The following is a 26,152-nucleotide window of genomic DNA, read 5'->3' as shown; positions in this document are numbered from 1 at the left end:
GTGTTTCATATTATGTATATGTAGGTTATCGGTCGCTATTAGAAATACTATTCTCGCAGCTGCAACAGAAAGTATGCGGAACTTCGCTGTAGCACTGTTTAAGTGAAATGTTAAATAGGTGCTTTTTTAAGTATGAGCTAATACGTAAGCTGAATACTGTAGGTAAAATTCGAAGCTTAATTTCTCGTATGAATTTCAAATTTTATTTGACACAATATTGACAATTCAATCGGAAGTTAATTATCCTCTGCGGTGCGACGCGGTAGCATATGCAATGAGGTTGTAGGTTATGTTGGCAAGTTTCAAGTGTGAATGGGAATCCTACTGATTGCTGTTGGCAACCGTGTTGGTGTGCTTAAGAATCTTTGATTTGCCGCCAAAAGATCCGCGGGGTGCAAGTGAAATACAGTAATTCAAAGTGTCTAGTGCGTAAAAGGCGGTCAGTAGAAATGATATGATTTCTTGATTCAGTGTAGTGAAAGTTTCGTATTGTAACGCGTACGACTTGTTATAGGCCCTGCCCTGTTGAAGATGGAGACGAATACAGATAATACAGCTGTCGAGAAGAAGGAAGAAGATATGAGCCCCAAGGAAAAGGCGTTTATGCTTCTTGCTCAGGGCAAAAGGCATTACCTCGTTAAAGATTACTTCGAAGCAGTGGGATGTCTGGCAACTGCGTGTGAACTATTGGCTGAAGTGTATGGTGAAGCTGCAAATGAGTGTGGGGATGCCTATTTCAGTTACGGAAAAGCGTTACTCGGCCTCGCAAGAGAAGAGAACGGTGTGCTAGGCGATGCTGTTGAAGAACGTGACGATGAAGAGGAAGAGAACGAGCAGGAGGAACAAGAAGCTGGTGCGGAAGATAATTGTGAGAAGGAGGAATCTGCAAAACATGAAAATGAGAAAGTAGAAGATACTGCTGCGGATAATGCTCCCACTGGAGATAGCGAACCTGTTGGTAGCGAGGATAATGTAGAGGTTGATGGTGAGAAAGATGACGATGATGCTGAGACAGTGAGTAATCTGAAATTGGCGTGGGAAATGTTGGAACTCGTGAAAATTATTTTTCAGAGACAAGCTGACAACGACCAAAACATTAAACTTAAACTTGCAGAAGTACACATGTATTTGGGCGAGATTGGTTTAGAATCTGAAAACTATACTTCAGCTATAGAAGATATAAATAGATGTTTGGAAATTAGAAAGAAACTTCTCAAAACCGATGATAGGTGTGTAGCGGAAACATTGTACCAGCTAGGCTTAGCTCATTCACTTGCAAGCAATTTCGACGAATCTATAAAGTACTTTTCCGAAGCTGTTGAGGTGCTGGAAGAAAGAATTAAAATCCTGGAGCAGAGAAAGGACAGTGGCAGTGAAGTGGCGGAAGAATCCAAATCTGATGCATTTTATACTATAGACGGTGAAATCACAGAAATAAAGGCTTTACTGCCTGAGATTAAAGACAAAATTCAGGATATGAAAGACTTCAAAAATGAAACATTGAAGGCGATGTTTGAGAAGCGCTGTGAAGATCAGCAGGGAAGTTCTGGTCAGGCTGGTACTTCGTCTGCATCGTTATCAACATCAGCTTCATCCACTGAATCAAAGCCGGTGTCCAATATCACTCATTTAGTGAGGAAGAAGCGTAAGTTGGACTTGGATATGTCAGATAGTAAAAGGAGTAAAACAGAACCTGAGCAAGATCTAGTGTAATCCACGTTAATTTGAAGAGACTCCAATCCCTGTTATTGCCATACCGAGTAGAGGACTGTACATCACGTAATGCACAAAACGAAATCAGCATTTGACCTTACGATTATTGAAACATTCTTAGGACTGAAATTCAAATGCTGGTTTAACTTTTTTTTGGTGCGAAATACGTATGGTACTGTATTTTTGTTCAAAACAAAGAACATTGGTTACTCTCTGTCAAGACGTGGGTTAAATATGGCACATACTTGTTAAAATTGTAATTTAAAGGAAAGTGATTGTCTTGGCAGTTGGGTTATATGTAGTAGATTGGATGACTTAAATGTTTATAGAACTTAACATTACATTCAGAATGTTTGGTGAGTTAGTAAACAGATCTAGGACTCTATTAATTGTATCTTGCCAAGAGGTGAAGTTTATTTTAATGTCAGTGTCGATCATAATTTAATCATATCCAAGATCACATGTTGACTATCTGCATACTGTAAGCTTACATAGTGAAACTGATATGAGCAGACTGACAAAAATCTCATCCCTAGGAATAGTCTACATCAAATGGGCATTGCATTCATAGGTCTAGTACTTTTACTTCGCAATATCAGCACTTTCTAAGTGCATCTCTTTACTAACTAGGGTGACTACAGATGGAATTTTGATATTATTTTCTGTGAAGAAGTTGAGTGTGTATTTATTTTCATAAGGTGTGTGTGTGTGTGTGTGTGTGTGTGTGTGTGTGTGTGTGTGTGTGTGTGTGTTTAGACATTTCATTGGTATTTGACTGACTGAAGAAACTTGTCAGGTCTCGTGCATGTTAACTTCATGAGAAACCCAAATTGGATGAAAACATATGAAATGTACTTTTTTAATGGGCAAATAAAGCTAATTTGTAAACCTTTTTAAATTTGTGCAAGATCACTTTGGAGCTGTGAAGAGTGGTAAATTTCTTGTAAAGTATATTTACTTATGCATGCAGGGAGAAAAATAGGAACAGCAAACATTTCGTATGTTTTTATATTTTATTTTTCTCTTAAAAATATGCCAACTTTGAGTTAACATGGAAATGGGTCTTTGAATGTGAATATCCATGGTGTACTATAAAAGAAGTAGCTGCCACGTAGCATTGATTTCAACATTAGATTATCAGTGTAAATGTTCGTTGGGGATGGTATCTTTCTTTCTGTGTTCTGAGAATTAACCCCTAGAGCCAGTAGGCCTAATGTCAGTGCTAGAGTTTAAATTGAGTTCTGAATTAGATTGCAACTGGACATATTTAACGAATTGAGGTAGTGTAAAAATGTAGACCTGGTTGAGATTAGGGCACACATCCTGTGGACTGTTATCCTTACATTTGTTAGTGTAGTGTTGTATATGTTAGAACACACCAGTGCACTGTTGAGAAAAATTAAAGGTACTGTGACACATTTGTTACAATATAACATGGAGAGAAAAAATGGCATATCATACACTGTTAGGATTAGCCTCTATGGACTATCTTGAAGTGAGACATTAATTTCCAACTTTTATTGACACTAAAATTCATGGCACAAGTTCCACATTGGACCTGTCCCCCCCACCCCGACCCCACCCCTCTTCCATTTATCGTAGGTCATTAAGCCTCTAGGTAAACAACATGCATTGACGTACTTACTGGAGATGTGTATAATCTGATACAGGGTTGCTGAATTTACCAGTAGTTTTCATTTTTGTTATGAAAAGTGCATTACTTATGGCATAAATGTAAACATTAAAGTATGCTACGGACAGGTCAGTCTGTTAGAACCATGATTATGTAGCATTCATGTTCATTGGCCTTGTCAATTGTTAATTATGTTATCACCTTCCAACCTAACCTAGACCATGAGCTATGCTAATGGTCAATCTGTTACAACAAACAAAATTTCGGGGAACGGGGATCTGATACCACCCAGTATCATAATATGCTATCACGCAGCCACAGTAGTGTGAAAGTTTAGTTTAGTTATTTGAATTTTGTTATCATATGTGGCTTGTATATTTGTACTACCTAAATCAAATGTGGAGAATTGTTTTTGTTTGTGTTGCTTATTCCGGACTGCTGATATAGGATTCCAAGCTCTTTGACTGATATAAATATTCTGTAACATATTTTTCTCTGCTAACGAGACGTGTGCCTGTACTTTCTAAGCAATATAATTGTATATTTGTTACAGGGAGATCTGATCCTGAAAGTGAATGATGGGAGAGGCATTAATTTGTCAGTTTATCCACATCTTATATATCACTGGCAAGGGAAAGCTTTAAGCAGAATGTTGCAGTATGTGAAGTACAGTAGATTGTAAATTGCACTTATATTGGAAGCTGCTGTATCAATTAACGTGAATGATGTTCATTATTTTTATAGTAATTTTCTAATTACAATTTTTGATACACTTAAAAATAAAATATTAAAGGCAGGTGTACAGTTTCTGTCCTTAGGGCTCTACTTCAGGTGCAAATGTTTTATTTTTGTATCAGTTTTGTGTGGGATATAATTGTGCAGAAAAGTTTCATAGCTGTGTATTCTGTTCTGAATGTGTTTCCTCATTTCTGATGTAGAGAACTAATAAAAGGCAAATTTGTATTTCCTGTGTGTGATCAATTATAGTGAGCACATTGTGGAAATTATCAAACATTACTTATATGTCCACTTGATTAGGAAGCACGGGTGGGGAAGGGGGGGGGGGGAGGGAGAAAAGTTTGCTACTTAAAAAAGGTTGTCATTTGTGTCTTTGTAGAAGAGGAGAAGAAGAAGAATGGTAAAGTTTTCTTTAACAGCAACTGTTGTATGCTGAGTTGGGAGACAAGTCAAATGAAAGAACTCGTGGTCTTGAACTAATCATTGAAATATGCATAGAAATGAGTGCTGTTGGACTAAAAGGGAGAGTGCAGTTGGAACAAAATGGAAGTGGGAATAGTGAAAGCTGAATGTGAGAGTGATGATTAATGAGGGAGAACTAACAAAGAAGCAATTATGCATTGTGAAAATGATGCCAGTTAGATTTAACTAAATGTAAATCAAATTAACTTTACTTACTTGCTCACATGAAACTAAGTGATGTTATGGGCAACAGTTGTATTTGGGATGGAATGGGGCTCAAATTTCCATTGGGCAACCAATTTTTTTTCCACTGTATGATAGATGAATGCTGATACGGTAATTGCGGAAAATGTTGCCAGTTCCCTTCCCCATCTTTACCAAATTGTGTGTGTGTGTGTGTGTGTGTGTGTGTGTGTGTGTGTGTGTGTGTGTGTAACGTATGCTCGCAGAGTCAGGTGGACGATATGTCTTCAGAGTTTTTCGCAAACAGTTTGAAAGCTAGAATCATATGGCATATCACTTATTTTGGTTGTGCATATTATTTAACATGCAAAGTCTAAATGGTGTCATTTTGTTCACATTTTCTTGACCTGTAGGCTGTTTAGGGCAATGCTGGTTGAAAACTAAAGGCTACAATTGTCTCTTAAATACTGACAGCCTTGGCATTCAGTGTTGCTGTGCAATAACATCCATTAATGAACGCTGTTTGTTTTGTTTCAAGATGATTTTGTTTATGAGACACATTTTGGCCATATTTTAAATTTCAAAATATTTTATATCATTGGCAAGTGATGCTTTCTAGAGCCAACCATGTAGACATTAACTTCATGTTAATATGTTTAACAATTTGACTGCTGATTGGATAGTGATGGACGTTTCACCACCAGGCCATGTCAGTCGACATCGTCGGACAAGGCTCTGCCCTGGCCGTTGGCAGCCTCGTGGGAGATGGCATATTAGTATGTGGTTAATACATAGTGCTCCAATGGAAATATACATTTGAATAATGATGAAACCACAAGATTAAACTGTTTATACGTAAGTCCTCAAATTGATACACTATTATTTATCAGCAGTCCATTCAATGTCAACATAGCACAAGTTTGAACCTGAGAATCCATACAAAAACAGAGCTGCATAATGCGTGCACTCAGTGAATGTAATTTAAACTGTTTTCACAATTCTATCCTTGTACATATAAGTATGGAATGTGCTTTTGAGGAAAAATAAATATTTAACTTCTAGTTAAGTCTGCTCACAGGAACTGCAAACTCTGCAAAAACTTACCCAGATAACATCTATTACCCAAAACATATCCACCTTTCTTGAGCTTGACACTGCAGCATGACTGAAGTTGATTTCCAAGTGGCTTTGTACTAAAAAGAGCCAATTGCTAGAAACACATTCACCTGCTTTAGGTCTGCTAGAGAGGAGAGTGGAGGAAGACTGCTTTCCACCACACACAGGCTTCCACAAAGGGTGAATCGTTATTACAGGTGGCAGAATCTTGGTAATAAAAGAATGGGGAATGGAAGTATTTGGCATTTGCCTGAATTGACATAAGGGCATTACAGACGATGTAAATCTGAGTAGTTGTATAGAGATTTCTGCTTGCTCCTCCCATATGTATATCCAATTTCTTTAGCATTGCACCACTGCCAGATGGTGGTGTGGACGAAGCAAACTGCTGCTCATTTCTGCAGCCCTTCAAGAGAAATTGGTCTTGCACTTTTCTTCGCGCATCCAAAATGGTGACATTTTGATTATTCTAAACTGCTGCATTTTTTGCTCATCGTTTAGAATATCTGCTAAGGGGTATGTCTGAAGAGCAGCTGGTAGTAGTGTTTGGAAATAATAGGTCATTTACGAATCCCAGTCGAGCACAAATTTTTCAGCTGTCACTAAGTATTCATTGCATTTCAGTTTCAGCTTATCTGAATAGTTTGTTCCAGTCTTGAAGAAAGATTGCTGAAAGAGTGCAGCTGGAATCTTGCAAGAAAAATGTAGTAGTACTGAGAAAGAATCAATGAAATAAGTAGTGTAAAAGAGGACTATAAAGATCAGAAGTTGACACTTCAGTGGTGAAAAAGACCTATAAAAATGTTTCTAAATTCTTTTCTGTTTGCTGCTTTCAACATTACTTTTCCAACCACATTCATGGCTGTTATAAAAAGCTGCACTGACAGTAATGACTCGTCAGCATTGTGGGAAATATGCTGAATGATTATATACTAAATAAACACAGACAGCAGGGTATACAAGGTGGGCAATCTTACAGACTTTCGCCAATATGTCCCCAATGACTGAATTACTTGGTTGCTGTATGTCGGAAAGGGACAAGAGACTATTCAAGCAGTTACAGAAACTTATTTTTATGCAATATTTAAAGTCTTTAATGTAATCAGACTGTGACTGAGGGGATAGCACTTACAATACTGACGGAAAAGTGGAAGAGTAAAGAAATTATTTTGCATTGTGAGATCCACAGACTGAATGAAATAAATCTGGCACATAAAGTCAATACATTTTAAAATATCTCTCTCTCTCTTCTTAAATGCCGAGGAACAGTTTGCACTTGGATGAGGCAACAAAAACTATTCATTGCCTGATTCAGGGCACCAGATAGTGGTAATTTAAGAGACAATCATTTGAAGCTGACTGGAGAGTGATTTTATTGCTGCCAGTGTACATTTTGTGCAAGGACCGCAAAGACAAGATAGAGGAAATTAGGGCCCATATGGCAGCATATTGACAGTCGATTTTTTCCTTGTTCCATTTGTGAATGGAATAGGAAAGGAATGACTACAGTCAACTCAGCATAAAACAACACAATTCAAATTGGGCAAGTGTTACAGATATGATTTTTTTCTGCCAACTGTTCCTTTCAAACACCTAACATTTTGCAAAACATAACATATTGTTCCATCCAGGAATTTCCAATACTGTTAAACATTACCTCTTGGAAAGAAAAATATTCTTTAACTAAATATGGTAAAACTACTTGAACTCGATCACACAAACTTCATTAACCATTACTGGATGTGACTGGCGAATCCTTCCTGCCTTGAAGACACCTGTAGGAAGGGGGGAAAAAAAGGAACAAAATGGGATGATGATAACACAGTAACACAAAATAATAAGGAACAGTAGATGAACTAACAGAATGAATGTGAAAATCAGGGGGGCATAAGTCACAAGAATTTGTTTCCAATTTAGGGTATCAACATGCATATTGTTTAGAATGCTTCTCACACTGATGAGAAATTCATATCACTCTTTTGAATGGTGCGACAAGCTGTGGATGAAACATTCTGCAGAATGTGTAACTGTGAGATCCAAGACTTTTATGAGAGAGGGCTGTTCCCCACACATGTCAGTGAGAAATTATCACACTCAATTGTAGCATATGCTGTGTGGTCTGCCGCCTAAATGCTTCTGGTAAGAAGTTACCAACCCCCTCTTGCCTTATTCTTAAGAACCTTACACAAGGTATGCTGTGGTGACAGAAAAGTCTTCCTCACATAATGGTTCTCTGAAAGAGTCCAATTTAAGTTTTCCAGGCATCTGTTATAATTTTGAATGAACTGTACTGCCCTGTCACAATCATAGTACACATGTAGAGACCTGGGTCAGTATTCTAGAATTGAATGTATGAGTGTTTTGTATGTGATTTATTTACAAATGTAGTACCCTTTCCTAGAACCTTTTGGATATAACTAAGTTATCCATTTGCATTTCTGATACTGTTTTCACAGCATTTATTATTGCTTCTTGGAACATCTCAGTGACATGTTACAAATGTTTGTCAGTCTTGCAATTATTTGAATTATATTAATACCTTCAACTGCTGACCGGTGCTGATATATCTCAATGGGGACAGGTGAAAATGTGTGCCCAAACATGTCCGAAAGAACAGACAGCATATCCATATAAGTATATTGTTCTGGCAATACCGGCCATGACCTCCTCCTCCTGTGCAGGTGCACACACATTCCCCAAACTCTTACGGGACTTGGTAAGAATGTCTTCCACGAGTAATGAGTGTGTTGGGATGGGACACTATGAATGTAGTGTGTGGATATACAAGGTGAGAATGTGGGTCTCACGGGAGGTGTGTGCGAGATAGTCCCTGCAGTCGCGCTATCCTCTGTGCCCTTGGTGGCTCAGATGGATAGAGCATCTGCCATGTAAGCAGGAGATCCCGGGTTCGAGTCCCGATCAGGGCACACATTTTCACCTGTCCCCATTGATATACATCAATGCCTGTCAGCAGCTGAAGGTATTGACATAATTCTAATTTCGTTCTAGATTGCTGCAGGTCATCAGTGGTGTCTGTTCTTTTGGACATGTCTGAAAGAACAGACACCATATCCATATAAGTAAATCTTGCAATTGTTTTCTCTCTTTGTTAGAGGAATTATCTTGCACCTACCCACATTTATAGAGAGCTGCTATTCATTACTCCAAGTGAAAATTTTGTCCAAGTCTTTCTACATTTCCTTATGATTGTTGGACAATATACCGTCCTGTAGACAACAGGATCATCAGCAAATGATTTGAGAGGGAGCTAGCACTATCTGAGTAATGAGTCATGGATGATATTGAAAATATTAGATGTCGTATTCTGCTTCCTTGCTGCATATGCTATGCTGCCATTGTTTCTGCCGAATATTCTCAGTCCAATATACTGCCAAGCCAAATATTTATTGAGTCAGTGGCCTAACCATGAAGATACTCTACATGATTGTACCAATATTATTAAAAGGAAAGTTGCTACTCACCATAGAGCAGAGATTCTCAGTTGCAGATAGACACAACAAAAAGACTGTTGCAAATAAGCTATAGGCCACAAGAGAGAGAGAGAGAGAGAGAGAGAGAGAGAGAGAGAGAGAGTGTGTATGTGTGTGAGGGGGGGGGGTGTCTATTTTTGGGAAAGCTTATTTGTGGCAATTGTTTGACTATATGACTGTATGTTGAGTATTAGTTGCCAGTGCAGTGCAATGTTGAACACTGTACGGAAATCAGGAAAAACAGAGTCAACTATTAATATGCATCTGCTGTTTGCAAGGAAGCTTGTGTGAATAAGCTAGCTGTGTTTCGCATGAAGAGATTTTTCCTGAATCCATCTTGCTGACAGAAGCTTCTCAATGAATGTCATAACATGCACCTAGAATAAATGGTAAGATCCTACAACAGATGTGCTTCAATGATATTGGTCACCTTCAATGATAATGGTCAGTGCATCCATTCTCTTACCATTTTTGTAAACAAGAGTAATCTCCACTATTTTTCAATAATGCCTTACAGTTCACTCCACGAGCTTCCCAATTACAGCTTAAAGAAGTTTCTCAATGAATATGCACTACAAAAGTGACTAATTCTGTGGCATATTCAATGTAAATTTTAATTGCAATCCCAGCAACTGGTGCCTTGCTTGCTGTTGTTTTGAGTACCAGGTGTGTTTATATTAATAATTCTCATTTATGAGTCTGCAATGCAAACGCTGGCATGGCAGTATCCTCATACATGAATACATTCTTAAATATGGAGTTTAATTTTTCTCTCTCTTATCTTCAGCTTCACCAAAATATGTTCATGAGAGACTGAATGGAAGTTTTGGATCCTTTCATTGAGTTTACATCTGATCATAAGTCCCTCAGATATTCTGATAGATATTTTGGCAGTATCTGAATATGGTAATTGTTGTAGACTCTTCCATTTGTATGAGTTGCTATTAAATTACCTGTGCCATTTTTCAAGCACATGGTCTCCTTTGTAACAGGAAATTCTGGACGGATGCACGTACACTCTGGATCCTGCCATCTGTTACACCACACCATGGCTTCTGTGGGATTCGATATTAAAACAAACATGTGTCAGCATCAAACATATTGCTCTTTTTCAAATGCAAAGGACTGCTAGTGTGTGCTTAGGTACCCGAAGGCAAATTACCCACAAATGAGTGAGTAGTAGTACAAGGCATTTGACGATTTGAATTACTTCCTATATGTGGATGTAAATAATTTATAAGGGCAGGCCGTGCAACAGTCTATACCAATTGGCTATTTCTGCATTTCTCTGTGTGGTACCATTAAACCTAGGTGGAACTTTTCCACCTCGTATTACTTTATTTAGTATGTAGATGGTGACTTATAATGTCTTTGGTTTACTGCCACAACTTTTCTGCTTTTTCAGATTTGAACTGTTTTGAGTTCGTCTTTTAAGAAGGATGTGAGTGTCTGTCACAGTTTGCCCAAATACAAATACTATTTTAGCTTTCTTGATGACCTTTTTCTCTTTGGTGACAATCGTTCAAGTAATGGCATCATTTTCGGTAATCCATTTCTCATTGGTGACACACTCAAAAAGATTGGGGTCTTTTTGTAACCAAGTAGTCTAAAATTTTTGTTTCATGTATGTATTATTGAATATGTTGTTTGAGGTAATTGTCCAACAATGTATTAAGTGTTAATTCACAAAAAAAATCCTCTAAGGAAATTACGAAAATCTTTAGATTTGGCTTTTATGACATTTGTAGCAAAGTATCAAAATCTTGTTTCGATTTGTTAGAACCATCGTTAAGATGGTTTTTTAATTATTCAGTGGCTCAAGACATGTTTAAATACTCGGTTGTGTTGTTGTTGTGCTCTTCAGTCCAGAGACTGGTTTGATGCAGCTCTCCATGCTACTGTATCCTGTGCAAGCCTCTTCATCTTTGAGTGACTACTGCAACCTACATCCTTCTGAATCTGCTTAGTGTATTCACCTCTTGGTCTCCCTCTACGATTTTTACCCTCCATGCTTCCCTCCAATACTAAATTGGTGATCCCTTGATGCCTCAGAACATGTCCTACCAACTAATCCCTTCTTCTGATCAAGTTGTGCCACAAATTCCTCTTCTCCCCCATTCTATTCAGTACCACCTCATTAGTTACATGATCTACCCATCTAATTTTCAGAATTCTTCTGTAGCACCATATTTCAAAAGCTTCTATTCTCTTCTTGTCTAAACTATTTATCGTCCATGTTTCACTTCCATACATGGCTACACTCAATACAAATACTTTAAGAAAATACTTATTGACACTTAAATCTATACTCAGTGTTAACAAATTTCTCTTCTTCAGAAACGCTTTCCTTGCCATTGCCAGTCTACATTTTATATCCTCTCTACTTTGATCATCATCAGTTACTTTGCTTCCCAAATAGCAAAACTCATTTACTACTTTGTCTCGTTTCCCAATCTAGTTCCTTAGCATCACCTGATTTAATGTAACAACACTCCATTATCCTCGTTTTGCTTTTGTTGATGTTCATCTTATATCCTTCTTTCAAGACACTGTCCATTCCGTTCAGCTGCTCTTCCAGCTCCTTTGCTGTCTCTGACAGAATTACAATATTGTTGGCAAAACTCAAAGTTATAATTTCTTCTCCATAGATTTTAATTCCTTTCCAAATTTTTCTTTTGTTTGCTTTACTGCTTGCTCATTATACAGATTAAATAACATCGGTGATAGGCTACAACCCTGTCTTACTCCTTTCTCAGCCACTGCTTCACTTTCATGCCCTCGATTCTTATAACTCCATCTGGTTTCTGTAGAAATCATAAACAGCCTTTCGCTCCCTGTATTTTACCCCTGCCACCTTCAGAATTTTAAAGGTAGTGTTCCAGGCAACATTGTCAAAAGCTTTCTCTAAGCCTACAAATGCTAGAAATGTGGTTTTGCCTTTCCTTAACCCATTTTCTAAGATTATGGATGGGGTCAGTATTGCCTTGTATGTTCCAACATTTCTACGGAATCCAAACTGATGTTCCCCGAGGTTTGCTTCTACCACTTTTTCCATTTTTCTGTAAAGAATTCATATTAGTATTTTGCAGTCATGACTTATTAAACTGATAGTTCGGGAATTTTCACGCCTGTTGACACCTGCTTTCTTTGAGATTGGAATTATTATATTCTTCTAGAAGTCTGAGGGTATTTCGCCTGTCTCATACATCTTGCTCACCAGATGGAAGAGTTTTGTCATGGCTTGTTCTCCCAAGGCTATCAATAGTTATAATGGAATGTTGTCTACCCCCGGGGCGTGTTTCAACTTGTCCTTCAGTGCTCTGTCAAATTCTTCATGCAGTATCATTTCTCCCCTGTCTATCTTCATCTACATCCTTTACCATTTCCATGACATTGCCCTCAAGTCCTTGTATAGACCCTCTATATACGCCATCCACATTTCTCCTTTCCCTTGTTTGCTTAGGACTGGTTTACCATCTGAGCTCTTGATATTCATACAGTTAGTTCTCTTTTCTCCAAAGGTCTCTCTAATTTTCCTGTAGGTAGTACCTGTCTTACCCCCATTGATACATGCTTCTACATCCTAGCATTTGTCCTCTAGCCATCCCTGCTTAGCCATTTTGTACTTCCTGTCGATCTCATTTTTGAGACATTTGTATTCATTTTTGCCTGCTTCACTCACTGCATTTTTATATTTTCTTCTTTCATCAATTAAATTCAATATCTCTTCTGTTACCCATGGATTTCTACTAGCCCTCGTCTTTTTACCTACTTGATCCTCTGCTGCCTTCACTATTTTATCTGTCAAAGCTACCCACTCTTCTTCTACTGTATTTATTTCCCCTGTTCTTATCAATCATTCCCTAATGGTCTCTCCGAAACTATCTACAACGTCTGGTTCTTTCAGTTTGCCCAGATCCTATCTCCTTAAATTCCCACCTTTTTGCAGTTTCTTCAGTTTGAATCTACAGTTCATGACCAATATATTGTGGTCAGAGTCCACATCTGCCCCTGGAAATGCCTTACAATTTAAAACCTATCTTACCATTATGTAATTTATCTGAAACCTTCCAGTGTCTCCAGACCTCTTCCACATATACAACCTTCTTTCACGATTCTTAAAACAAGTGTTAGCTGATGATGATGAGTCCCATACTCCTTTATAGAGTGTAGAGGAGTGACGCAGGAGACCCGCGCCGCCTTGCTAGGCAAGGTCCTAGTGGAGTTGGTTTGCAATTGCCTTCCTCCAACCGTAATGGGGATGAATGATGATGATGATGATGAAGACGACACAAGAACACCCAGTCATCTCGAGGCAGGAAAACTTCCTGACCCTGCCGGGAATCGAACCTGGGACCCCGTGCTCGGGAAGCGAGAACGCTACCGCGAGACCCCGAGCTGTGGACAAGTGTTAGCTATGATTAAGTTATGCTTTGTGCAAAATTCTACCAGGTGGCTTCCTCTTTCATTCCTTACCCCCATTCCATATTCACCTACTATTTTTCCTTCTCTTCCTTTTCTGACAGTTTAATTCCAGTCTCCCATGACTAGTAAATTTTTGTCTCCCTTAACTATCTGAATAATTTCTTTCAATGCAACATACATTTCTTCAATCTCTTTACCATCTGCAGAGCTAGTTGGCACATAAACTTGTGCTACTGTGATAGTCGTGGGCTTCGTATCTATCTTGGCTACAATAATGCGTTCACTATGTTGTTTGTAGAAGCTTATCCATGTTCCTACTTTTTTATTCATAATTAAACCTACTCCTGCATTACTGTAATTTGATTTTGCATTTATAACCCTGCATTCACCTGACCAGAAATCTTGTTCCTCCTACCACCGAACTGCACTAATTCCCACTGTATCTAATTTTAACCTATGCATTTCCCTTTTTAAATTTTCTAACCTACCTGCCCGATTGAGGGATCTGACATTCCATGCTCCGATCCATAGGACGCCAGTTTTGTTTCTGCTGATAATGACGTCTTCCTGAGTAGTCCCTGCCCGGAGATCCGAATGGGGGACTATTTTACCTCTGGAATGTTTTACCCAAAAGGACACCATCAGCATTTAACCATACAGTAAAGCTGAATGTCCTCGGGAAAAATTACGATTGTAGTTTCCCCTTGCTTTCAGCCATTTGCAGTATCAGCACAGCAAGGCTGTTTTGTTTGATGTTACACGACCAGATCAGTCAATCATCCAGACTGTTGCCCCTGCAACCACTGAAAAGGCTGCTACCCCTCTTCAGGAACCACATATTTGTCTGGCCTTTCAACAGGTACCCCTCCGTTGTGGTTGCACCTATGGTATGGCTATCTGTATCGCTGAGGCACACAAGCCTCCCCATCAACGGCAAGGTCCATGATTAAGGGGGGGGGGGGTGATATGCACCTATAAACATGGACAATGAGAAAAAAAACTGTAACTACTGGCCCACTTCACTTTTCTAATTCATTTCAGCCAGTTTTTTAGTCTGTGGCCTGTGACAGAATACTGATTCATTTTCTGGCCCACTTCACTTTTCTAACTTATTTCAGCCAGTTTTTTAGTCTGTGGCCTGTGTCAGAATACTGATTCATTTTCAAAGTGAACTTGTTAAATGACTCAATTTGGTTTTCATAATGGATGCTCTATGTTAACTTATAACAATTTCAGTCACAAACTATTGCACATTATTTAAGTACCTGGAAGTTGGCTTATACTAGGGTTGTACCAAAAGCAAGGTTCCCATATTTTTTACAAATAGAAACCATTGTTTATTGTAATTAATTTATACATTGTTGAGAAGCTTACACTTTTGTCTATTTTTCTACACAGTCTCCATTTGTTTTGACACACTTTTGAAGACGGTGCTCCAGCTTTTGTATTCCTAAGTCGAAGAAGTCTCCCACCAACCCATTGAGGAAGCATGTGACCTCTGCTCGGACTTCATTGTCGCTCTTGAAGCATTTGCCACCGAAGTGTTCCTTTAGCTTGGGGAAGAGACGATAATCGTTGGGGGCTGTACAGGGGATGGGGCATAACAGTCCACCCAAATTTCTTCGAAAGCTCCTGTGTTTGACGAGCGACGTTGGGTCAAGTGTTGTCATGAAGAAGCACTACTCCTTCCGTCAGTCATCCTCTCCGGCGATTCTGGATTGCGCGTCGGAGTTTGGTCAATGTTTCACAATATCTGCCTGACTTTATTGTCATCCCAGGTTGCATGAAATCGATGAGGAGTACCCCCTTCTGATCCCAAAACACAGTCGCCATTAGCTTTCCTGCCGACTGCATTTGTTTGAATTTCTTTGGTGGGGGGTGAACCGGAGTCATGCCACTGACGAGATTGTTGTCCAGGGGACCCAGTGAGCACACACCTTGTTATAACCCAATGTTTCTGTTCAAGTTCTTTCAATTGTGCCTTGGGAAGCTTCAGGAACGTGTTCATTAAGTTCATGGACAGTGATCCTCCGATCTTGGGGTGTGAGCAGCACACTGTTGATCTTCTGGACAATCACACTGGCAGTCTTCCACTCCATTATTCATCATGAACTTCCATGTGACCCTCAGGATAGGCCCTGCGTCATTTGCAGTTGTGCTGAATGGACATGCATTCTTCACCATAAACCTCAGTCAGTTGCTGATGAATCTCCACGGGCGGTAACTTCCTTGTGTGGAGAAATTGGATTACTGCTTGAGCCTCGCACTTGGCAGGAGCGGCTATCAATACTTCCATTTCTGATGGCTGCCAAGCCAACACTGAGTGAGGTAGCGAATCACAGACGGGCGAGCTTGGGAGTGGGGGAACCACTGCACACGGCACTGTTGTCGGATTTATCCTAGCACCTTCTCTCGAGGCTGTAGCTCATTGGGAACCTTACTTTTGGTACAAACCTTGTATTACAATATTTGTGGACTGATGAACAATTGAATGGGCGAGTTGAAAAAGGTACACATTCCACAAATTTAACTGAGATAGCCATTTTCTTCTTTGGACATATCGACATCCATTGAGCATAAAAAAGAACATCTTCCTCTACTTCAAATGCGCTTGCCAACAATAATTAGATACAAGTGAGTTGAAGAAGAAACATATTCCTGGAATATGTTCCTTCTTCAACTCAAAGCCTGCTAGCGACACCCACCACAGCACTAGTGCTTGCTGCTCAGTCATGTGTTTGGCGTGTAATGTAGCAGATGAACGAGCTGTTTAAGGTTATGTATGTTATGTTTACAGTGTAAAGTGATACGATCAGTGCCAAAATTACTTTAGTGAAGTTTATCAGTTTTTGGTTTACTTTAACCAAGTAACAATGTCAACAATATACAGTGACAGCGGTGAACCAAGACGTAAAAAGGGAAGACATCACAAAGAAAAACATGTATGGGAGATGGAAAAGTTAGCAAGGCGTCGTGGTGAGGAGTTTGTAACTTCAGCAGGCGTTCGTGTTCCAGCCAAAACAACCAGCCCTAACTGTAAGTGTAGGAAGAATGCATGGATAGTTTCTGTATTGAGGAAAAGGAGAACATTACTAAAACCCTATATAGTGGCAGACCTAAGAACGAGCAGGACACATTGTTAATGAGCCTAATTGAGAGGTATGAGGTTGCAAGGCACAGGCCATCAAATGAAAACTCCAAACCACACGAGTCCTCTTTCAAGTACGTTGCCATGAAAGGGACAAGCAGAGTTGAAGTATGTCGTAATGCTTACATAAGCCTACATGCGGAGTCACACAAAGTTGTCATTAGGTTGACACATATTTTGGCCTCTGGGAAATCCCCTATTGACATGAGAGATAAACATGAAAACCGTTCTAATGCTGTTCCAGCCTCACATCTAGTTAAAGTACATGAACATAGTGATTCATTTCCAAAATATGTTGCTCGCTATATATCTACACCAGTCACATATCTCGATGCTCAACTTAATGTGGCAAAAATGCATTAACTTTTCATATACAAATTTCCTGACATGAAGAATGTAATTAAGTATTGGTTTTACTTGGATTATTTCAAGAAAAACTTTAGTTACTGATTTGACAGACCTCAGGTCGATGTCTGCAGTACTTGTGAAGACCTGACGATCAAAATTAAATCAAACATGATTAATAACAATGCAAAATGTGTAGCATCTGCTGAATTAATGGTGATTAACAGATGTGCTAAGCGTTTTTATAACAAGATGCAGGAAATAAAAGAACTATCAAAATCCAGGCCTGATGTCATGGGAATTGCTTTCGATTATATGCAAAACCTGCCACTACCACTGCAGCCTGTACAAGAAATATTTTACCTTAGAAAACGATGGTTCTATGTCTTCAGTGTTTATGAGATAAAAAATGACAAGGCCTATTTTTATACCTACCCAGAAGGTGAGGGAAACAAAGGGCCAAATGATGTATGTTCAATGGTTTTGGATTTTATCGCACATCACATTCCGGAAGAATGTAGCGATGCTTGTGGAGGCCAAAATAGAAATCATGCTCTGTGCAGACTTTTGTGCTCCTTGACCATGAACAGTAGATTCAAGGTTGTACATCAGTATTATCCCATTAGAGAGCATAGGTTTATGCCATGTGATCGTATTTTTGGCACAGTGAAGCGTGAAGTCTGGCGACATGATCGTGTCTGCTCACCTGAACGGTACAACTCAATGATTGGTAGTGCGAAGAAAACACAGCCTACTTTCGAAGTGACTACTATGCAATGTGATTTAGTTTTGGAATTCAAGAACTGGTGGCCACAGTACTTTGTGAAACAGCCTAAAAGTGTAGAAAGCAGAGCAGTTCCTTTCAAAATAAGCACATACAGACACTTCGTTTTCAAAAGTGATGCAAAAGGGTTTGTTGAAACATCCGCCTATATTGACAACCCCGTAAAATGAACCTTCAAGCTGAAGAAAACAAACACTGTTGAAATTCCTGACACCAAGGCATATCCAATGGAAAAGGTTCCCATAAAGAAAGAGAAACTGCAGGATCACCAGAAAGTTAAACACTACATCCCAGATAAGCATCAACCTTTTTTTGATGAAAGACTCTCTTGACCAACCAGAGATACAAGAGTTGTTAATGAAGATGCTGATGATGATGACCAACTGATCCACCTACAAGGTAAGAGTAATAAAAACATATTTTAAAGTAACATTTATGGGAGATGTATTGCATACTACTAAATAAAACTAAAAATAATAATGATAGTAAAAATGAAAAAGAACATTTTTTATAATGTTTTTCAAACAAGGCTTTTTTTCAGCTGCTGATCGACTAGAATAAGAAGATTGGCGACTGTCTACTATGAGAAGTCCAACAGTGAAAAATGTTTAATTGGAAAACATTATTTTTTTGTAAATATATGTAGCCAACAGTTTTGAAATATATTTTTTGCCTTTTTACAAAGATTGATTAATTTTACATGCTTATTTCTGAAACCTTGTTAGCATAATCCACAAATTCGGATGAAGTTTGTGCATTTAAAAACTTTGAGCTGAAAAAGGTACATATTCCTGAACATATTTACACAGTAACATGGTATATAACAAATATTTATACATAGGTACCACGTGCAATGTGCTTGCTACACTTAATTACACACATTCACAATAGTAAATTTTTCTGTATAACAACCAGTTTTCTCAAAAAACAACTTTTTTTATTTCCCGAAAGTTTATGTTTTTGGAATGTGTACCTTTTTCAACTCATCCATTCAATTTTAATCCACTGTCACTGAAGATTATTAGTGTTCAGTAAATGTTGTTGGCCCTTACCTTCATAAGAGAGTGCAGGTGGTCATATTGATAAGAAATAAAACTAAATAAGAAGTGAGGAATATAAGTATGGAGTGTTCTACATAAACTACATTCCAGTGGTTTTAGTGGACTCTTCATAAACTATAATGTTTGCTGATGACATAAGCATATGAATGCTGGCAGGCTGAAACTCATCCCTGACAGACACAGCCCAGATTAGTTGATCATGTCTACAACTGGCTTACAGCAAGCAGTTACTGACTAAATCGCACGGAGATGCACATTCTGTGATAACAAATTATCTGTGCCAGTAATTGTCATTAATCATCGTCTATTAAGTGAGGTAGTATGTATAAAATTTCTTTGATTACTGCTTTATAACGAGCTAAAAGATTCAGTCCAAAGATAAATTAATCAAGATGTTCAGAATGTTTTGTTTTACTGTATTGCCTTCAGGAGAGGGGGGAAGGACAGAATGGAGAAAGAGAGGTGAAGGTGTAAGATTCTATCAGCTCATGGTGTAGATTCAGATTGGATACAGAGGGGGAAGGGAATCCCTTTTCTCTCAGTTGATTTAGAGAATCTATAAAACACCAAAATCTAGACGACTCTGTAGGGATCTGAACCCCATTCTTGAATGGAAGTACAGTGTCTTAACAAGAAGCCCAGATGGTAGCAAATTTCCTGTTGTATTATGGAGTTATTTTAGCAGACAGTGCAGTTAACGTAATTAAGGTATTTATTGAGAAATAGTGAGCAGTATAATTATTGTGTTAGTTAGGTAATTGCACATCCCACGCAGCTGATTAGACAGCCATTAAAATAATTTTCATGCAGACTTATTTTTCTTGCCTAGGATTCAAAGTGAAGATTTGTATTACAGTGCAAGTACCATCAAGAAGTTGAAAATTCCAAAAATTCACAAGAACAATGGAAAACATACGTTGTCAGTCATGAATTATACAAATTCTCTTATTCAGGGACTGACGCTATCTGTTGGTCGCATGAGAAGCAGCAACATTAAACTGTATTATGGCATGGTGAAAATTACTGAGCCCTGTACAGATTTGGTGTTCATACCAACAAACTTATCCTTTTTCTTATTGTCACAGTTTGTGCAACAATATAAATCACATGCATTTTATACCACTAATACAACAGTCTTTCATTGTTGCCTCAGATTTATTTGTATTGCCCTCATAGAGAGAATGATGAAAGAAGACTGAAAAGCTAGACAGCAAAGAAGATGAAAGCAAAAAACAACAGTTCCTTACATTTACCGGGGGTCTTTCATTGTGATTGGCTGCTGGTGTAGTGCTATTTAACTTTTAAGGTTGAATGTAGCAATACTCTTTGTATACAATTGTAGTCTCCCTTTTTTGTCAGTTTTCTAATTGATTTGATGCAACTGCCCATGATTTCTTTTCTTGTGTCAGTCTTTACATTTATGAGTAGTACCTATGCTCAACCTCCTCAGTTATTTATTGGATATATTCTAATCTCTGTCTTCCCTACCATTTCTGCACCAGTGGCTCCTCCTACACTTAATTATCTAATCCCCTCCTTTTTTTGTTGTAATATAATGACTGAGATAGTTTTTGCTGCCTTGTATCAGCATGGTCTACAGCACAGGTCTCATGAACACACCTCAACAGGTATTTCCATACAGTTAAAATATATAGTTATTATGTATAGCTAACCATGCAGAAGGCATGGAACAGGCTGAAAATAAGATACTTTTATTACAGTTCATAGGCCCAATGCGACTATTACCCACAATGAAGAAATGTATAACATTCAATTCAGATTAGTACACACAGGTTGTCTAGTGGATTCCAGGATGAATCACCAGTGGTGGTGAGAGACACCATATAGGTGGGTTCAAGAGAAACCACCACCCCCATACAGTGTTCGAGCAGATTGTGGGGGTGTTTCAGTAGGACCTATCGGCAAGAAGCAGGTGGCACTAAAGAACAGAAGATACCTCTACAGATAAGGAAGTGTGGGACAAGCTAAAGCAAGTCTGTATTTTGGACTTGTCTGATCTAGGGTTATTAAAGACACTGCTGACAACCAAATCTGAAAACTGATCATCAAAAGAATACATGTGAAGGATACTTCCCACATCACAAAAAATAAACTTTTCAAACACAGCTGCAGGAAAATATACATGGATAGAATCATATGTAGAGTTGGGCACGCCAGTGCTCATATCCAAATATCCCTGTTACAAAAATAATGTTAAAACAATTACAGGCTTCCATGTCGCTATAGGAATAATGGCACAGTACCTGTAAAAGGAATAGTATCTTCATTTGTAGATGTTCTCACAAATAACAAGAAAGGTAGAATTAAAGTAGATGATATTCTGTATATACTTCAACAAAGCACAAATCTATTATCTGTTAGTAAAACAGTAGAAAATGGTCATCCAATTTTATTTGACAGGTAAAACTGACATATATACAACACAACCAAAAATGTGGTTGTTAGTGCATCATTAGCAAATGAAATGTACCGACTATACCAACCATATGATCGGAATTTTGTAGCAAGACAAGACTACGCAGATGTCAACAAGATACCTAGGATATGAAGCTATTGTTTCCTTAAGCAGATGCTTGCCACATAATAGATGTACATGGCAATGTACGTAAAAAACAGTATTCCATATGAGTCCATAGACATATCACGGCACTGCACTGAACAAATATTTGAATGTTGTGCAGGGGCGGTTGAATTTAGTGAAACTAAACTAATTGTTGTTGTTTAATAGGTCCCCTAACTCTGACTTCAGACCATTTCTGCTCAAGCTAGAGAGGGTTCTTGGTTCACTTTATAGAAAGTACCAGAAATTAGTTATATGTGGTGACTTCAGTACTAATTTTGTATACAATGGTGCAAGAAACAGGCTGCTGGTACATCTCCTAAATTCATATGATCTGATGCAGACTCACACAGCCATACACAACTCACACAGCCATAGACAACATTTTTATTCGTTCTTCATTACTAGATGGGCATTATGTTAGTAAAAGGGTGAATGGCCTTTCAGACCATGATGCACAAATTTTAACACTAAAACGTTTTTGTACTCAAACAAATATCACATATAATTACAAACTATGTAGGAAAGTTAATCCAACAGCAATAGAGAGTTTTTTAAACCTTGTAAGGAACAAGAGTGGCAGAATATTTATAGTGCCGATAACATAGATGACAAATATAATGCTTTCCTTAATACATTTCTCATGCTCTTTGAGAGTTGTTTTCCATTAGAATATTTTAAATGGGGTACTAGAAGTAAAAGTCAGCCTGGCTGGCTGACTAGTGGGATAAGGATATCATGTTGAACAAAGTGGGAATTATATCAAAATGTTAGAAGTAGTCACAATCAAGCTACAGTAGCTCATTACAAACAGTGCTGTAAGGTGCTTAGAAATGTTATTAGGAAGGCAAACGTATGTATGTAAGTGGTACATGGTATGAGGTACGCAAATAGAATAGCTATTCCACAGGATAAAATTAAAAGCATATGGTCAGTTGTGCTGGAAGTGTCTGGTTAGCAGCACAAGGCGGACGATATAAAGTCAGTTCATAGTAAAAATATTTCTGTTACTGATAAATCAGATATATGTGCAGTATTTAACAATCATTTTCTGAGCATTGCTGGTGAATCAAATAAAAATTTAGTTCCTACACGGAATCATATAACTTGGCAAACGCCTTTCTGAGATTAATGTCTGAAATACTCCTCTGTGATACAGACAAGGGGGAAATTGAGTCAATAATTAAATCACTGAAGACTTAGGACTCTCATGGATATTTTGGAGTACTGTGCTGCACATGTTAGCCCTGTATTTAACCATAGTTGTAATTTTTCCTTTCAGTTTCCTCAACGATTAAAGTACTCAGTAGTACAGCCGTTTTATAAAAAGGTAGAAAGGGATAATATAGACAATTTTAGACCTATTTCTACGCCATCAGTGTTTGCTAAAGCGTATGTAAGGATAATTGATCATTTTACATCACATGATTTGCTATCAAATGTACAGTTCGGCTTCGGAAGTCGTTTAACAACTGAAAATGCTATATTCTCTTTTCTCTGTGAGGTACTGGATGGGTTAAACAAAAGGTTTCGAATGCTAGGCATATTTTTTGATTTAACTAATGCATTTGATTGCGTTGATCACAAAATACTGCTCCAGAAGTAGGAACACTACCAAATACTTTAGCAACAGACATCAAAAGGTCATTATTCACAGTGTTGAGAATGGCTGTGGTGTGGAGTCTGAGTGGGGTACAGTTGAATGGGGAGTGCCCCAGGGATCAGTGTTGGTGCCACTCCTGTTCATTATTTATACACATGATATGCCCTCTTGTATTACAGGTATTCCTAAAATATTTCTGTTTGCTGATGATACTAGCTTGGTAGTAAAGGATGTTTTGTGCAACATTGGCTCGGTTTCAAACAGTGCAGTTCATGACATAAGTTGATGGCTTGTAGAAAATAAACTAATGCTAAATCACAATAATACTCAGTTTTTACAGTTTCTAAGACACAATTCAACAAAAACTGATGTTTTAATTTCACGGAATGGGCATATGATTAGTGAAACTGAACAGTTCAAATTTCTAGGTGTTCAGATAGATAGTAAACTGTCGTGGAAAACCCATTTTCAGGATCTTCTTCAAAGACTTAATGCTGCCAATTTTACTATTAGAACAGTATCTGAAGTGAGGAATCATTTGACACAAAAATTAGTCTACTTTGCTTATTTTCATTTGCTTATGTCATGTGGTATTACATTTTGGGGTAACACTTCCCATTCTAAAAGGATACCTTTGGCTCAGAAATGGGCAGTCCGGGCAATAAGTGGTGTAAGTTCGTGATCCTCTTGTCAACCCCTGTTCACGAGTCTGGGTATTTTGTCATTGGTCTCAATATATATATTCCTTACTCTGTCATTTCTTATTAACAATATTAGTTTATTCCCAAGAATAACCAGCTTTCACTCAGTTAATACTCGGCAGAAATCAAACCTGCATTTGGATCAGACTTCGTTAATTTTTGTGCACAAAGGAACGCAATATACCGTTGCATCCATTTTCAATGAGCTACCACAAGAATTCAAAAATCTTACCTGTAATCCACGCGGTTTAAAATCAAAACTGAAGAGTTTCCTCATGGGTCACTCCTTCTATTCTGCTGAGGAGTTCCTTGAAAAATTAAGCTGATTCTTGTTGTACTGTTGATTGCATTTACTTAAAACTTATGGCTTGACTTTTTTCGGGTCCATAAACATTTTATTTTTATCTGTTATTACTTTTATGTTGTAATTTCATGTACTGACACATTCCATGGCCTTGGAGATTTGCTCCTCAATTTGGTCCTACAGAACTTGACATGTAAATAAAATACAAAAAATTAGTGTGATGTAGACTGAATTGGAGATTGATTCTGAAGACATTAAGTTGACAAATGAATACTGTTTAGATCTCAGTGATATCCTGCCACAATAAGAAACAGCCCACAGTGGCTCTATCTAAAAATGAGTCAGAATATATGGCCCTGATCTCAGCATGTGAAAAGGCTCTAAGGCTTCAAAGGTTGTTTATTGTTGTTGTGGTCTTCAGTCCTGAGACTGGTTTGATGCAGCTCTCCATGCTACTCTATCCTGTGCAAGCTTCTTGATCTCCCAGTACCTACCGCAGCCTACATCCTTCTGAATCCCTACGTCCTTCTGAATCTGCTTACTGTATTCATTTCTTGGTCTCCCTCTATGATTTTTACCCTCCACTCTGCCCTCCAATGCTAAATTTGTGATCCCCTGATGCCTCAGAACATGTCCTACCAACTGGTACCTTCTTCTTGTCAAGTTGTGCCACAAACTCCTCTTCTCCCCAATTCTATTCAGTACCTCCTCATTAGTTATGTGATCTACCTATCTAATCTTCAGCATTCTTCTGTAGCACCACATTTCGAAAGCTTCTATTCTCTTCTTGTCCAAACTATTTGTCGTCCATGTTTCACTTCCATACATGGCTATACTCCATACAAATACTTTCAGAAACGACTTCCTGACACTTAAATCTATACTCGATGTTAACAAATTTCTCTTCTTCAGAAACGCTTTCCTTGCCATTGTTGTGGTCTTCAGTCCTGAGACTGGTTTGATGCAGTGAAATTTCTCCAAACCAAAGAAGGATCCTATCAAACTACTATGTGACAACAAAGAAGCAATCGAACAGTCTAAGATTAGTGGCTACAAGAGTCAAATCAAACATGCAGACAGAAGATAGCACTTTATAAGAGACAAAATAAAATCAGCTCAAGTCACTGTAGACCACAAATGCTTGGACCAAATGCTAGCAGACATGATGACAAACCTTTGGCAAAGCCGCACAATCACCTGCTACAACAAGATTTTGTACTGAAAATGTAGCTTCTATCTCTCTCTTGCAGGCATGATTCTAGTTGGGACGTGATAATTTAGGATCTGTGCTCTGTTTATTTAATAATCTTTTGTGTTTTTATGGGTAACTATGGACACTACATTTTTATTCCTTGCATTGACTTGTACAAAAGTTTGTCACAGTTTTTACCTTGTTAATATGCGTATAACAAATCTTACCATTCCTACTGGGTATCTCCAGCAAATTACTCTGCTAACATAGACAGTTGACATTAGGTGATAAATATTTTCCAGCTGAGTTATGAGAACAATTAACCAGCATTCACAAATGACAGTTGTGAATTTAGAAGTCTAACACTCCTGGACCACAGGTCCCCTGAATTGTAGATAACCATTATCTGGAATTTTAATACACTTCTACTCAACCAGCCTGTTCTTAATCTCATATTTCTGAGTAAAAACTGCTAGGTTTGTGTGGTATGCTTACGTAAGTACATGTTGTACACTGACAATCATGTCACCAAAAAATACTTACACCGATTTTGCTGGTACAAGACAATATCTGCTCCCACTGTATGACCTGTGGTGTATATGATAGGCTTTATTTTCTAGCCCACTAGTTGATTTTTCCATATTAGATAAATAATCGTAAAGACACAAATAT

The 26,152-nt window shown here is 38.2% G+C and overlaps 1 protein-coding gene, 1 long non-coding RNA gene and 1 other non-coding gene across 5 annotated transcripts; all 3 read left to right on the top strand.

Annotated features, from left to right (window-relative positions):
• Nucleotides 1-369: 369 nt before the first annotated feature.
• Nucleotides 370-4,309, top strand: LOC124794740 (histone-binding protein N1/N2). 3 transcript variants are annotated; one of them, XR_007016603.1, is made up of 2 exons: nucleotides 370-2,069; nucleotides 3,900-4,309. XR_007016603.1 is itself a non-coding variant. In XM_047258347.1 (2 exons), the coding sequence occupies exons 1-2, from the start codon at nucleotides 532-534 to the stop codon at nucleotides 3,923-3,925; spliced, it is 1,140 nt and encodes a 379-aa protein (XP_047114303.1). In that variant the 5' UTR covers nucleotides 370-531; the 3' UTR covers nucleotides 3,926-4,309. The 3 variants fall into 3 exon arrangements, 2 of the variants coding, with proteins under 2 accessions (XP_047114303.1, XP_047114301.1); XM_047258347.1 differs by having other exon boundaries at nucleotides 370-1,645; XM_047258345.1 differs by lacking the exon at nucleotides 3,900-4,309 and having other exon boundaries at nucleotides 373-439; nucleotides 515-2,611.
• Nucleotides 4,310-8,697: 4,388 nt separating this feature from the next.
• On the top strand, nucleotides 8,698-8,772 carry Trnat-ugu. The gene has a single exon. It is a non-coding gene; the product is annotated as a tRNA-Thr (tRNA).
• A 5,903-nt stretch (nucleotides 8,773-14,675) lies between these two features.
• On the top strand, nucleotides 14,676-18,724 carry LOC124795305. Its single transcript, XR_007016675.1, has 2 exons — nucleotides 14,676-18,437; nucleotides 18,580-18,724. It is a non-coding gene; the product is annotated as an uncharacterized LOC124795305 (long non-coding RNA).
• The last annotated feature ends 7,428 nt before the right edge of the window (nucleotides 18,725-26,152 follow it).

This window comes from Schistocerca piceifrons, chromosome 4 (genome assembly GCF_021461385.2).
Source record: "Schistocerca piceifrons isolate TAMUIC-IGC-003096 chromosome 4, iqSchPice1.1, whole genome shotgun sequence".
NCBI classification, from domain to species: domain Eukaryota; kingdom Metazoa; phylum Arthropoda; class Insecta; order Orthoptera; family Acrididae; genus Schistocerca; species Schistocerca piceifrons.
Note: the sequence above shows the minus strand (reverse complement) of the source record. Positions and strands in the feature narration are given on the sequence as shown.